This window comes from Odontesthes bonariensis, chromosome 2, assembly GCF_027942865.1.
Source record: "Odontesthes bonariensis isolate fOdoBon6 chromosome 2, fOdoBon6.hap1, whole genome shotgun sequence".
Taxonomy (NCBI): domain Eukaryota; kingdom Metazoa; phylum Chordata; class Actinopteri; order Atheriniformes; family Atherinopsidae; genus Odontesthes; species Odontesthes bonariensis.
Window position 1 is genome coordinate 41,940,243 of NC_134507.1, and position 16,344 is coordinate 41,956,586.

At 40.6% G+C, this 16,344-nt stretch overlaps 1 protein-coding gene across 1 annotated transcript in view; it reads right to left on the bottom strand.

The window, feature by feature from the left end:
- Window positions 1–399: 399 nt before the first annotated feature.
- slc2a15a (solute carrier family 2 member 15a) overlaps window positions 400–16,344 on the bottom strand; it is a 60,459-nt gene continuing 44,514 nt past the window's right edge. The window contains exons 8-12 of the mRNA XM_075481766.1: window positions 11,015–11,125; window positions 10,389–10,490; window positions 9,477–9,552; window positions 2,673–2,800; window positions 400–654 (exon numbers count right to left, since the gene is read on the bottom strand). Of these exons, the coding sequence (XP_075337881.1) occupies window positions 400–654; window positions 2,673–2,800; window positions 9,477–9,552; window positions 10,389–10,490; window positions 11,015–11,125 (672 nt within the window). The remainder of the gene's footprint in view (window positions 655–2,672; window positions 2,801–9,476; window positions 9,553–10,388; window positions 10,491–11,014; window positions 11,126–16,344) is intronic.

Sequence of the window (16,344 nt, forward strand, 5' to 3'; positions counted from 1 at the left end):
TTTTTTTTTTTTTTACAGCTGTGTTAGTCTCATGCACTCTGTTTTTACTAAGGTTGATATTTTTCATGGATTTAGTTCTGAAAACTGTTAAAAGGTAGTGTCCTCCTCTCTTTTTTTTGCCTATAGTTTTTAATTGTCAAATGTTTTTTTTAATCCCCTTTAATTATTTGTATAAAATAATATGTATTTCAAAATGTTCTTTTTTACTGGAAAATTGTTAAACTGAATAAGACATCAAATTAGTGAAAGAAGTTGCAAATTCCAAAACAGTAAACAAAAGTTTGGACGAAAGTCCAACTTAGCTCAAGTAGAGCCCACTCAATGTAGATGAGGTGTCTTTTGGTTTACATAATTAAGTATTCCATGGTTTTCTATTCCCAATTAGAACCTGAATCTCAGTTAAGGTACAGATGAGGAGCTGTCAGACTCCAGTGAAGCATGTTCTACACCACCATAGCCATTCATCTTCTTTAGCTTCAGGTGGTCAACGTGGATCAGACCCTGGGTCTCCAGAACTGCTTCTTTCTTAGAGAACATCCAGCTGATCTCCATGAAGGTCTTGTTTTTAGTCTCTGGGATCACAACATACACATAGACAGCCACAGACAAACAAATGATGGCAAACACCAAGTAGCAGTAGGACCCAGCAGACATCTGACGGTTGAATGCAGAAGATGGATGGATGGTAATTGGAAGGACAGAGAGAAGAAGGTAGCAACATGAGTTTTAACTTCAGGGTTTCAGAACTGAGAGCATATATGTTCACTTCATGCCATGTATAGATAAGACACAAATATTCAAAGTTCATTGGTAGGACATTCTTAACAGAAACCAAAACTGAAAACGCAGTAAAAATTCATGCTGTCATAGGATTCTAAGTTTGCCTTGACAATACTGATGTGTGCCCAAGTACATCAGAATAACCCTTGATCATGATAATTGTGCCTACTCACTGCACTGGCCCTTTAAACTGGAGCAGAAACACAGAAACATGCAAGGAAGAAACCATTTCACATTAACACAATGTGAGATATTTAAAAACTATTCGTAATAGCCATCAATTTGTCCTCCAAACTGCTTTGTGGTCTGTCATGAAGTGGAGGTTTTTGAGAAAGTTGCAGAAGCAAACTTTGTTTAGAGCTTCTTAAAAATGTTTTAAGAGCAATGATGTGGATTATAACCAAACACAGTGGGTAACTAGTGGATCTAGTGTATCACTAGTGGATCACTAGTGGATCACTTCACATTAAGTTTAACAGCCCCAATCCCAAAAAAGTTGTGATGCTGCGTAAACTATGATTAAAAACAGCAACATGCAATGTTTTGCAAATCTCATGAAGAAATATTTTATTAATTAAGACAACATAGAAAACATATGGAATGTTTAAAGTGAGACATGCTGTTACTATAACATTACTAATTAATGACAAATATTAGCTTAATTTGATGGCATCAAAAAAGATAGGATGGGAGTAGAAAAATTGGACAGCCAGGATATGTAAGAAATAGCTGGAGAAACGTGTTGTAACCAACCAGCTTAACTGGCAACAGGTCAGTAACACAATTGGGTCTTTTAAAAAAATACGTTAGTGAGGCAGACTCTCTTAGGGGTAATAATTGTCAGAGGTTTCGCAAAAACTTACATCTAGAAATTGTGGAGCAATTTCATAATGTTTCTCAATGCAAAATTGTGAAGACTTTGAATATTCCATTGTTTACGTACATGATATCATCAACAAATTCAAAGAATTTGGAGACATTTCTTTGAACAAGGGACATGGCTGAAAATCAATTTACTTCCAGCCCTCAGAGAGTGCTGCAATCAAAACAGACAAGATTATTTCATGCTTATCACTGTATGGGCTCAGGAACACAAATAATTGTCTGTGAACACAGTTTTTTATGCCATCCACAAATGCAGTTTAAAGCTCTATCATGCAAAGAAGAGGCAATCCAGATGGATGGCCAAGATGGCCAAATTTATTTCAAGATTGACTGAGGTAACCATCTTAACCAAATTAACTTTGGCCTAGGGTTCTGTGGTCAGACAAGGTTTAGAGGAACGTCTACAACCATCCAGACAACCTTTTTTTCTTATTCAGGGAAGACCTTGAACATTCCAGGAGGGCAATGCCAAAACTGTATACTGCATTCATTACAACAACATGGCTCAGTAGCAGAAGAGTCAAGGTGCTGCACAGATATGCTTACAATCCAGACCTTTTACCAGCTTAAAAAACATTTAGTCTATCATGAAATGAAAAATATGACAAAGAAGAGGACTGTTGAGCAGTTAGAATCCTATATGAGACAAGAATGGGACAACATTCATCTGTGAAAGGTCCAGCAACCTGTCTCCTCAGTTCCCAGAAATGTATTAACTGTGGTTAAAAGAAGAGGGTATATTACACTGTGGCAACATGACCCTGTCCCAACATTTTTGAGATATGTGCTGACACTAAATTCTAAATGATTTATAATTTTTCATGAAATAGTAAAATGTCTCACATTCAAAATTTTATATTTTTTGTTTTCTATGTTCCATTTTCACTAGAATATTGGTTAATGAGATTTGCAGATCACTGTAATGTAAATTTCAATATTTTTGGAAATGAAGCTGAATATAATTGTTTAGGATAGAGACTCATGACTTCATAATATATAGCATTCACCTGTAAGAAGGGGAAGACAAAGCCCACAGTGAAATTGGACAGCCAGTTAAGTGACCCTCCTATGATGTAGGCTGCAGGGCGATGGGACTGTTTAAACAGCTCTGCTGTGATCAGGAAGGGAACACCCGCTGTAGCAGAAACAAAGCCAAATGTAAAAAAAACAAAACTACTAATCACATTTTACTGTTATTGCAATGACCATACTCAAAAAGGCACAATCGTGAATTAGTGGTTCATTTCAGTTAAATGTACTTCCTGTGTAACAGACTAAAGAGGAAAGTCAAAAGGAAAAAAATGTTAAAAGGAAAAGACTTCACAGGAAGTCTATGTAACATAATCATGGAAGGAAGTAGGAAAAAATTAATAAATAACACTTTGAAAATGTTGAAAATCAATGGAAACCTGAGGATAATTGTCCATGCTCCGGATAGGGGATTGAATCAAAGAGAAGATTGCATTACTGTATGTTTAAAGGGCCTTGAAATAATATTTGTTGTGATTTGGCACCATTTAAATAACATTAAAATTTTAAGCAATTAAAAGCAAAGTTGCCTCACAGCAAGAGGGTTTCACGTTGAATTCCCAGCTGGGGCCTTTCTGTGTGGAGTCTGCATGTTCTCCTCGTGTAAGTGTGGGTTCTCTCCGGGTACTCAGGCTTCCTCCCACCATCCAAAAGCATGCATGTTAGGTTAATTAGTGTCTCTAAATTGTCCCTAGGAGTGTGTGTGTGGTCGTTTGTCTTGTTTGTCTCTGTGTGGCTCTGTGATGGACTGGCGACTTGTCCGGGGTGTACCTTGCCTCTCGCCCAATGACAACTGGGATAGGCTCCATCCCCCAGTGTCCATACAAGTGGAAAATTCATGTGCTTGGGATCAATGGCGTAGCCATGGGTGTGCCAGGGTGTGGCAGCTGGCACACCCAAAAAATTGCCATCAGACGATGCGTTGTGACACCTGCACCTGCCAACCTGGCGTAGCGTTTTTTCTGATGAAATAATAAATGCGTTCAATCGCCAAGCCACGCCATCTTCCCCTTTAAATTGAGAGCTGCGCAGTGCGCACAGGTATGCAACAATATTGTTGTGTCCTTTACTCTGCTGCTAAGCCCAATAGTTGTGTTCAGATGGTTAAATAACTTTGTTGATCATGCGTAATGTGGATACGTTATGTCTCTATGAGTATGCATGAGTGTGTTATATTTCACTATGTTCATCTCATTGGGAACGCAATGTCTGTGTGTGTGTTATGTTTTTGCTGTGTTTTTTGAGAACACAAAGTGTGCTTGTGTGAATGTTTAGATCTGCTGTGAACTACTGTTGACTATTACTGATGAGAACGCACACAACGTGTGGTTATGTTTTGTGTTAATAATGTTGTATTCGAGAGATACAATCTTTTGAATGTTTGTGGATCTGTTGAAAATAAATTTGGCACACCCAATGTCTTTTTTCTGGCTATGCCAGTGCTTGGGATATTGTATGTGAGAAAGCATCTCTGCATTGTGAGGGCGCAGAATAGTATCCATAAGCAGAAAATGTGTAATCCTTTCTACACACACTCAACTGCTCAACACAACTTTGGACTTTGTTTTGACTTATAAGACCCTGGAAGCAGGAACAGTGTAAAATGTTTCTTCTCTAATTACCCCTTGTTAGCTCATATCATTTTAAGGACCAATATATCATATTATATGTCAATATACAGTATGGGGATACCTTTATCTATTTAACTCTTCTGAAGAAAGAAGGAGGCCTTAATTTGTAACAGGCTTGCATGTCCTTATAATTGTTTGATAAGTACTGTATACTTGGTTACGCTCCAAGCCCTTATTCAAGACCTGCATATCAAATGACTAATGTTTTTATTTGAAGAAATTTGGTAAATAAGCAAGGGGCTGGCTGGGGAACAAACAATGAACTGGTTTGGACAGGTAATACAACAGATTTCATGATAAAACAGGAAACACAATAAGCAATAATGAACAGGGTGTTAACAATAATTCTGATCATTCTCGAATGGTGCCACCCGAGAGGTATTTTTTACCGAGGTTTTTGTCTCTGAAGATAGATTTTCACATGATTTCTAGAATTTCTAGATTTAACTTTGTAAACTGGCATTATATCATGTGGAAGACTGACTTTGGCTGGCTTCATCAAAGGGACGTGAACAGTGGATTGCACTTTCTCATGGTCAAAGGACAATGTTGCAAGGCTGTGGCAAGGTTGATGGCTTTAAATATGTGAAAACAAACAGTTGGGTCCAACTTGTGGAGGGGGAAGTCTTGATAGGACAGCTCAATCCTCTATTCCAATTGGTACCCTGGAGCTCAAGAGCAATTCTTATCAGCTGACTGTATAATCCCATCTTATTGTCTAGAGTCGTACATTTCAGGTTTTTGCCCGTTTAAGGCAGTACAGCCCAAAAAATGATCAGCCGCCCACTCTCTTTCCTGTAGAAGAACTGTACAACAGCTGAATAATAAAGTAAAGAACAATGGGCCTCATGCAAGAACATTTTCGTATTTTTTTTCTAAATTTCTCTTACTTTTTTCGTACGAAGGTCTCGGACGAACACGCCACGTCAGATGCAACAAACGCTCTTAACTTCGGAAAAAGTGTGTAAACGACCTGCGTAAATGATGAATCCCACCCGTGCGTATTTAAGGGGCACATGCACGAGGATAGTAAAAGATTATACCATATAAGGCTCTGCTTCCTCGCTCCTGTGCCAGGAAAAGTTAAGTGTTAGTCATGAGAATGGCATCAAGGCGCAAATAGAACAACTTTACGGGCTCTGAGATTGAAGTTCTGCTTTCAGAGATCCAAAAAGGAAAATCTGTCATTTTTAGCAGTGTCAGCAGTGGAATTACGGGACCTGCTACAGCAAAGAAATGGGAAGCAATTACGAGTGCTGTCACCTGTAGTTCGTAATGTCACCGAAATAAAAAAAAAAAGAAATGGTTTAATATGAAAATAGCTTTAAAAAAAAAAAACGTCTCGCCATGGGCAGGCGCTCGATGACTGCAACTAAAGCCGTGCAATCAGTTGTTGCCTCATCATGATGGCACTCTGATGGGGCGGTCCATGAGGGGGGCCTTCTGGCACCACACCTTCCAGTCTGCCTGGGCTGGTTCAGATTGTAGGAGACCCTCGTTCATGGCAATATTGTGCAAATCTGGCATGCCTTCTCTGGGCTATAGAGCAGTTGGCCCCCCGCTGTATCGAGACACACCCACCTGGCCTTCGGCTCAGTGTGTTCAATGACAGGGGCACGGGTGCTTTGATGCGTATATGTGTCTCGTGCTCCAATTATGATTGGCAGTCCAACCAAGGCATGACAGTCCCTCTTAATTTGTACTTGTTGGACAGTGGCGTATGGGAATTTGATGTACCATGGGTGATAAACTGAAGAGAGCTTTGATGACCAAGGGGAGCGCACGACTCACAGAGGACTGGGACAACCCCGATCTGTCTCCAATCTCCCTCTGAAAGGTTCCAGTGGCCAAAAATCCAAGGGTGGTGAGGACCTGGACGTTAGAGATGCGCAGTTGGCGGTTGAATCCGCGGAGCCCGCGGATGAACCGCGGATCGGGCGGATGACACACCGAAAAATCGTATTTTAATTAAATTCGGGCGGGTTGCGGTTGAAGCACCAAAAAAAACAAAAAAAAACAAAACAAACAAACATAATTTTCCAAAGGTAACGAACGAAAACATACATTACAAACAGTATAAAACAAAACCACGTTTTAGATTTCCTGCGTAGGTCTTCTCGTTTGTTTGTGTCCATTACTAAGGCCATTCATGGCCTACAGTTAGCACATAGGACCCTAGTTCTACGTTGCTTGCTAGCAGTGTTGGGTGCGTTAAACCGTGTGGATTAAAGTGGAATAATTGCAAGAATCCTGTGATCAAGACAGCGTTTTAAGGTAGGCCATCTGGTTATTCATTTTGCCCGCCGTGGCATGTTGATTTGGGCTTAGACTATGTGCTTTGAAGTTGTTTTACATTCTCTGAAGTAGGTTGGGAACATTTGCGCTAAAGGATGGATTTATCGTGCTATGTAGACGGACTTTGTTGTCTAGATTCTTTAAAAAAAATTCGTACACTCAAAACGGTGTGCCCGTGCTCATCATGTTTTACTTTTTTCTTGATGAAGTGTGAAATATAGCTGCAAATAGTATTTCAATGCAGACATGTCAAAACGACAGTGGAATGCACATTTTCAAGGTGATGGAAGGGTCGTGTGATGCTTGGAAATAGATCGGTTAATCCAAAATGTAGAACTATATAGTTATATTCTGTATTAATGTTTCACATACAAGTGAGGAGACGTAGGGTATGCTAACCTGTAACTAGTGATAGTGTGAATGCCTTGGAAGGAATTCAATCGCTTGTGACGGCTGTGTGTCTTAAAGGTGTTCAATTTAGCACTTGGGAGTGATTTTGACAGCACTATTATCCACTACATAGTAGTAGGCGGACTTATTGACCAGATATAATGAACTACGCTGTTTGAAAAAGCCGATACAAATAGCCAAGGCACCTTCAATAGACCTACACCTATCGGCGGATGGCGGGCGGGTTCGGTTTTGAAAATCGGTGAAAAAATGTTTGTGCAAATGGATAGCGGGCGGATATATATTTTTTGCAGCGGTTGCGGATGGGAAAATACGTCATCCGCGCATCTCTACTGGACGTGTGGTGGAATTGGGTTTGATCGGCGTGTTTCTCTCTGGAGTTGTGGCTCTAGCAAGTTGCATATTTGAAGCAGCACAGTCCATGGCAGTCTTAATCGCGATGTCAGCCATTCGTCTGTCTCCAAGAGGATATCTACACGTTCTCTTCAAGAGCCTGACGTACTAAGGCATCCGAAAGTAGTCAGCCGTTGGTTACGCTTCCCATTGACCTTGTTATATACAGATTTAAATTAACCTTCAATTAGTGCATAATTTAAGTCAAACAGAATAATGTCAGCATCATTATGGGGTATAATGTATATATTTATTTATGTTTGCTTCAAAGTAATTAAATATACAATCCATTAGTCAAGCAAACTTGATTGGAATAACAGCGGACTATTTTACGCAACTCCTACGACAGGTCTGGATCACTCGTAAATTCTGTTCGTACCTGAAAGAAAACGTAAAATACGAAAAGATTGGTGAATGCGCAACTTTTCTTAAATCACTCGTACGCACGGTTTAAGAACAAATCTGTGCGTACGAACGGTTCTTGCATGAGGCCCAATGATCTGTCTCACCCAGACATTGTTTGCTTGAACTGCTGCATTTGGGCAGAAGTTATAGATCGCTAAAAGCAAAAATCAAGAGATTAAAGAACAGTTCTTTATGCCTGTGCCATCAGGGCACTTGAACCAAAAAACTTGAACATCCATTTTTAATGACTGTGCAATATCATCTAAAGTTATATGAGTGCATTTGTAATGGGGTTGTGTGATGTTTCAATTAATTTGATTAAATAGTGATACTGCTAATTATTTATATATTAATTTGATCTTATTGTGTTGTATTGCGTTTTTATGCACCCCTTATTCTACTTAATGTATTTATACAATGACAAATAATGATATATCCTATTCTATTCTACTAGTACACATACAGTAACATCTTAATCTTGCATTTGTGTCCTGTGAACTTTCATGGATAAAATCCACAGACACACAGGAAAGGAGTGATACCTGAAGCTGATGAGCTCATGCAAAAGTATTTAATTCAAGTTAAATGATTAGGGAGAGAGGCATAGGCTCTAAGACAGGTGATAAATCTCCTGATTGTAATGCTCAATTTATAACTTTAATTCATATGAATAAAAATAATGGACTTTAAAGGCTTTTTCCTTCAGGTTGATGGATTTTCATTCTGAGGAGTTACAGCAGTATATTATGTTCCAAGTGGTTTTCAAGAACATTGTGGACAGTTCATTCATCTTTTTAGGGTCAGAACAGTCATTTGTCTATCGATGTAGAACGTTTATGTTGCTTATTTTATCATAAATTTTCTTTCATTATAAGGAACATGAAATGCTACTTAGATAAAACACAAAATGTACAACAAATGGCTCATGTAAGTTTTAACAACTAAACATCATCAATAATCAAACAAGACAAACTATTTTTTAAGAATCAATAACAGTGTGATACACTCTGGGAGTTATGCTATTTGTTCCCTAGATTTTTAAATTATACAGATTTGACACCTAACGTAGCAACTTTAAAGTATTTTTTTTTTCAACACAGATACACTTGGTAAAATAAGTTATTTAAAATACTTTTCCATTTAATGTAGTAGTAGGTTTAGCATTAGTGACGTGTTACTATGACAACATGAAGGGTATGCTGGACAGTATTAATGTCCGCCCCACACCAGGACAAGCAGCCAACTAGTTGGATGACAGGTAAAATGTGAACTGCGTCCATTTTTGTTGCTCCCATCACAGCTCACAGCTGATACATTCAATTAAAACCTGTGTTTAAAACCATGTCAAAAGAAACTTTTATATTTCACACAAGAGCCAGATGTTTAAGGGTATTACCTTGTTTTTTTATAATAAATAATGTTTTTTTATAATATAAATAATGATGGGGCACCTATACTTATCCAATGTTTTGAGTTTATTGGCTATCTGTTTTAGAAATGATTATAAACATAAAAACATGAACATAAAAACACAGCAGGTTCAACTATGATATGTGTCTAACTGCTGAACAACAGTAACTACACTAACTTAGAATATAATTTTGGAATTTAAATGGACCAGTCTTGACACGCAGTTGGGCAACTTGCCTGGTCCAATACAGAAGCCAGCGATGATGCCAACCACACAGCATACACTGATGTAACGCATGAATGACAAGTGAACCTGTAGGGAGAAGAAACAGCATAACACTTAAAAAGTAAATTCTATGATTATTAATTTTTATTATCATTTATATTCTCTCTCCATCCTTTTTCACAACTTGTCTGAACAGCAAATAAATAATTGAAATTACTTCTACTAAAAGTCTTTTTGCAAACTAATGATAGTGTGTCCTAAGTCTTTCACACATTGTTGTATTTTGGTTTGGTTTCTGTTAAATTAATAAAAACACAGTATCAGATATCGTGTTGATCATCTGAGGTTATATTTACCTCATTTTAAGACTTGTTGAATGGTTGATTTTTTTTTTGTATGTCTTGACATGTAAAACCTTAGAATTAACAGATGGTGTCCTTTCTTTTTCACATGACAAAACTTTAGTAAATATAAACATGTTTTAGCCTGTGTGAGCAACAGGAGTCTATTTCTTTGTTGTCCTTTTTCTTTCGGTGGCAACATTTGCTGCAATACTTAACAAACTATCAAAGTACAAAATATAAATTAATCAGCAGTCCAGTAAAAAGCTCATGTTTTAAAAGGTCACAACCATGTGTTAAAGTTTTAAATTACCACATTGTTTTGACATTATTGCAAAATCTTTTGAAACACACACAGACGCACACTCACTGAGCTGGTGTATAAGTAAACACTAAAGCGTTAAATTCTTGCTGCAACTTTTACAAAACTTCCACGCTTATTCTCCCAGTCTTATTCTCTCTCTCTCTCTCTCTCTCTCTCTCCCCCTCCCCTCCCTCTCACACACACACACACACACACACACACACACACACACACACACACACACACACACACACACACGCAAACAAACACACACACACCTGTAAAATTAGAGTTAATGTGATTCCAGCACTGCAGATGCCCATCACTGCAAAGCCCCCAATCATAAGAGGCCTTCTGCCTAGCTTCTCTATGGTGAAACACTGCAAGAGATTCAGAGCTCATGTTAGGCGCTGTTAAATGAACACACACTACACATAAGAGAAAATAGCTCACAGCTTTTTTCTTCTTTTAATTTTCTTTCCAATCTGATATGTGTGTAACATATAGAACTGATAGAGCTGGTATCAGGATATGTTTAAGTCAAATATGACATAAAAACTCAAAGCATAAATTGTAAGCTTCATGTTGTACAGTGTTTTTTAAACACAATGCCAGGACCGCTACTTTGTGGTTTTTAATTTTTCATTAATGAACTTTGTAAATACGGTAACTCCAAAGTGAAATGACAAACACCAAACATGTGCATATTTATAGAGTTAGATTAATTTGTAGCTCATCAGCAAAATTTCTTTCTGTATTCAGTTTCTAAATTGGAAAAAATATGCTCAACATTTATCCAAATTTAAAAAAATCTATAATACAAGTTATTTAGAACACAACACCAAAAAACAGAAGAAAAAAAAACAGGTACAATATCACTTGACATAACTTATTGTATGTTTACCCCAACAAGTCCAGCGATGATCTCTATAATTCCAGTTCCTGCTGTAGTATACTGGATCTCTGGAGCTGGGATACCTGCATTCTCAAAGATGTCATTTGTATAAAACCAGATCTGTGGTTAAAAAAATAAAAAGGCACTTAAGATCAGTCAACCTCAGGAAGGGATTCTCCTGCTAGTGCTCAGAGTCAGGACTAAACAAGGTGAGGCTGCGTTTCAGTTTTATGCTCCTAAAATCTGGAACAGTCTTCCAGAAGATGTGAGACAGGCCTCAACTCTGACAATGTTTAAATCCAGGCTGAAAACGGTTCTATTTAGCTGTGCATATGACAACTGAAAGTATTTTATCTGCACTCTTTGTTTTTAATTTAATTAATAAATGATTATTCTTATTTTTCTATGGAATTATTTTATTTGCCTTCTTGTGATTTTATGTAGCTGTAAAGCACTTTCAATTGCGTTGTGTACGAATTGTGATCTACAAATAAACTTGCCTTGCCTACAGGGTCATTGGGTCATTGGTCATTAATTGTGACCTAATGAAGATATACACTCCAAACAATAAGGTTTAGACAGGAGGAATATTTTAATGATTCCTAGAAGTGTTTGAGATAGGCACAGTGTTATGACTATTTGAGCAGGCATCATCATCCCCACGTTCCAAGAATGGGTGCCAAGCCCCATTACAAATACCTGGTCATTTTATTACAAGGGCAGCTGATCTGAGATGGAAGATCAGGGATAACCTGGAGGCTGTGTGGCCCTTTGTCAAAGCAAAGAGACAAAGTACCTCATGAGAATATGCTAGCAGTTATAAATTCAGAATCCTACATACCTAGTGGCACCATCACAGAGACCAATTAGCGGATTCACAACAGTTGCAGTAATCCAGTAGAGATGCTTGACTACAAGATAAACTGTGTTGTGTTTTCAAGTTTCTTTCTTGCGCTGAAAAAGAAGCCATGGGGTTTTTAAACAATGTTCTCCAATGAACCATCCAAAGTGTCTGAATGACAGGGGTAGAGTAATAGGAGGATAACAGACTCATCCAGGGCTGATACTGAACAACACAGGAAAAGCATATGGACGAAAAAGGCATTGAATAGCACCAAAGCTCCATGGCTAGTGGATCTAAGACCTGACCACAGAAATCTCCATGTGCAGGAACAAGTGACCATCACAGTGGCGAACACCCAAGAGAGACTCTCAAGTGTGAAGAGTTGGACTTCACCAGGTCCTGACTTGATACATTGTGCTGCTAGTGTCTAAAGACACTGCCTCCTCTACATGGATGATGTCAAGATATAGAATAGAATAGAATAGAATAGAATAGAATAGAATAGAATGGAAAAATACTTTATTCATCCCCCAGTGGGGGAAATTCAAAATTCAAATATATATGTCAAGACTAAGCAAGACATCAACTCACTGACACATCTCACCAGGATTTTAAGCGAGGACATCAGAATGTCATTCGGACTAGATAAATATGGTTGACTGACATCAAAGAACAGCAAGGTGATCACAACGGAAGGGATTAAAGGCACCATAGAAGTAATTCAAGACAGCTACAAATACCTTGGGGTCTCCCACAGGCAAATGGATATGGTAAATGGACTGTACTTGTCTGGCGCTACATGCCACATTCACCCATTCACGCACACTCACACAGCATGTCTAAGTCTATACACACTACGTGCTTTCTAATCATTCACACACACATTCATACACCGATGGATGCATCGGTAGGCAACATAAGGTTCAGTGTCTTACCCAAGGACACTTCGACATGTAGCCCGGGGAAGCCGGAGTCAAACCACCAACCTTCCGATTGGTGGGTGACTGCTCTTCCTCCTGAGCTACAGCCGCCCCAATCACTTCCTTGTGGTTTTCTTTTGCAATCACAAAGAAACCACAAGGAAGTTGGCCATAACCAAATACCTACAAAGAGTATGGTAGATCCCGAATAGTAAGTTGAATGGGAAGAACAAAGTTCGAGCCATCAACGAGTAGGCTATGCCCTACAAGTCATCAGATACCCCGCTGGTATAAGAATATGTCCAAAGGAGGAGATCGAGGCCTCTGAAATTGTAGAAGTGTGTAAAGACGACCGGCTCTTGTAAACAGTCCAAAAAACTTTATTCCTCTTGGCTCCTTGACAACAATACGTAATACCCAGCATTTCCCAGGCCCCTCAACGTCATGTCCTTTTTATAGGAAGATGGGGATGGTTGCCAAGACAACAATCAACATAATCTACATCCCCCTTCTTTAAAACAGATAACAGCCTAAACCAAGTTTCAACCAGTTACAGTGGAAAAGTTAACTATTTGTGCTTTACACCATAAAGTACAGGAGTATGCTAAATTAAATTCAGCATAATCTCTGGTATGAGCATGAACACCCAACACATGTACAGGCAACATCTATTTCACCCCCCTTTTTTTTTTTTTTTTCACTTGATGTAGGCCATATAGAGAGGGTTGGGCTTTGAAATTCTCCCTGAGCGGGTGACAGTGATGGGTGGGTCTTCTAGCCGTGTTGTCTCTGGTTGAACAACTCCAGGTTGAGGTTCTGGTGGAGGCTCAACTGCATTAGATGGCGGGGGCTCAGCCGTACGTGGTGGTGCCTCCTTAGTGGCAGGAGGGACGTGTGTCTCAGGCGTGTATAGCAGGTGGCGTCTGTTTCTCACATACATGGCTCCACCAGCTTGGACTTGATAACTGTTAGGCTGTTGTGCTCTCCCTAGCACCGTTCCAAGTCTGTCATGTCCCCTCATTGTCTGCAGTCTCACAGTTTGCCCTGCTTGTAAAGGCATGAGTGGTCTTGCTGACTTGTCATAATGTGTTTTTCTCTGTTGCCGTGCATGAGTTAGGGCAGCACGGACCTGTGTCTCTACCTTTGGCAGATACATGGCTTTGGTCATTGGGACGAGGGTCTTAGTGCGGCGAGAGAGTAAGCGTTGGGCTGGCAATGGTAGTCCTTCTCTCGGGATATTCCGGAGGTTGAGGAGTGCTGCATATACATCTGTGCCATCACGCACACACTTCTCTAGCAGGTGTTTGGCTGAGCGGACGGCTCTCTCGGCTAGACCATTCGACTGGGGGTAAAGGGGGCTGCTAGTGACGTGGCAGAAGTCCCACGCACTGGCAAACTCCTGGAATTCCCCACTTGTGAAATATGTTGCATTGTCAGTCATAAGTCGCTGGGGCACTCCGTGAGTGGCAAAGTGACGCTTCAGCCTGGTTATGATGGTTGCACTAGTCATGTTTGGGAGCTGATCTATTTCATACCAGCCAGAATAAGAGTCGACCAGTACGAGGTGTTCCTTTCCTCCCCACTCGAAAACGTCAGCAGCTGTGAGAGTCCATGGCAGGTCGGGTATTTCATGCAGGTGCAGTGGCTCTTTAGTCTGGTGTGGTCGAAGTGCATTGCATGGGCCGCATCGGGATACCTCATTTTCAATGTCTTGGTATATGCTGGGCCAGAACATCGTTTCCCTGGCCCCTGCGCTTTGAGGCCTCGACGCCAGGATGGCCCTGATGCAGCTGTTTGATGTAATAATATTGCAGTGTGTGGGGAATAATAAAACGCTGGCCACGGAACAGGAGGCCATTGTCAGATGTGAGTTCGTCCCTCATTGCGTAGAACTGCCTCAGATCGTGCGGCAGTGTTTTTGAGGACTCAGGCCAGCCTGTTGTGATGATGCCTAGCAGGCGTCTGCATTGAGAGTCTTCCATTGTCTCGCGTCTGAGCTCCTCAATTCTCTTGGAGGAGAGTACCTCCACTGTCATGACATCATATTCTTCCTCAGTTTCAGCATGGTCAGTGGAAGGCAGGAACGAACGGGAGAGTGCATCTGCAACGTATAATTCTTTGCCCTTTTTGTATATGACATTCAGGTTGTAGCGCTGCAGTTTGAGCATCATCCTTTGCAGACGTGCGGTTGCCAGGTGAAGTGGTTTTCGCAAGATGGTGATGAGCGGCTGATGATCCGTCTCAACTGTGACAGGCCGACCATATATGTAGTCGTGGAATTTCTGGCAGGCATAGACAAGGGCCAATAGTTCCTTTTCTATTTGGGCATAACGGGATTCAGTCTCCGTAAGGGCCCTGGAGGCGAACGCCACAGGTTTGCTATTCTGAAGGCAGACAGCACCGAGGCCGTGCTGTGAGGCATCAGCGGACAGTACCACTGGGAGGTGAACATCAAAGTACTGGAGAATAGGAGGGCTGGTGAGTAGGTCCTTGAGCTTAGTGAATGCTGCAGTGTGATGCTCCTGCCAATTCCAGTCTGTGTCATGAAGTAGAAGCTGACGTAAAGGCGCCGTGACTTCGCTGTAGCCTGGGATGAACTTGGAGAGGTAGTTAGTCATTCCCAGAAATCTTTGAACTCCAATCTTGTCCTCAGGGGGAGACATCAGTCTCACTGCAGCCGTCTTGCTAGGGTCTGGTTTGACACCCTGGTCAGTCAACAGATGACCAACATATGACACCTCCGATACACGAAAACGACACTTGTCCGGGTTCAGTTTGAGGTTGACGGCCCGTATTCTTTCCATTACCTGGCGAAGGCGCACGTCATGTTCTTCACTCGTGCGGCCCCAGACTAGTATGTCATCAACCACAATTGCACATGGCAGACCTTCAAAAAGTTGTTCCATGCACCTCTGAAAGACTTCACTGCCAGTCGATATTCCATAAGGCATGCGAAGAAAGGCATAGCGACCACCTGGGGTCATAAAGGTAGTGCGATAAGCAGTAGGTCCACTTGCCTGTGATGGTCCTTGTCCAGGTCTGCTGTACGTGCGTGGTTTGCCTGATCTGCAGCATTTTGAAAAATGGTTCCATTTGCCACATGTGTTGCAACGCTTGTTAAAAGCCGGGCAACTGCTGCGTTCAGACGGGTGCAGTCCACCACAGTTTGAGCAGGGGCGATACTGCATGACACAAACCTCCTCATCCTTCCTTGTGTCTTTGGAGCCGGCACCTTGTCTCAGTTCTCTGTTACCCTTTTCAGATTGTTCGTGAAGCATGCATATTTCAATTGCTAAGTTCAATGTCAGTCCCTTTTCTTTTAGCAGCAGTGCACGGAGAGTGTCATTTTGGATACCACACACTAATCTATCTCTAATCAGTTCATCATGCAAAGTGCCAAATTCACATTTCTTGGCGAGAGTTTTCAACGTGGCAACATATGATTGTACAGTCTCGTGCAGTTTCTGATTAGCAGAGTTAAATGCGTGTCTATCCATGATAACATTTTTTACGGGCAGGCAAATCTCTTCGAATTTCTTTACCAGTGTGTCGGGATCCTCCGCATCCTCGTTCCC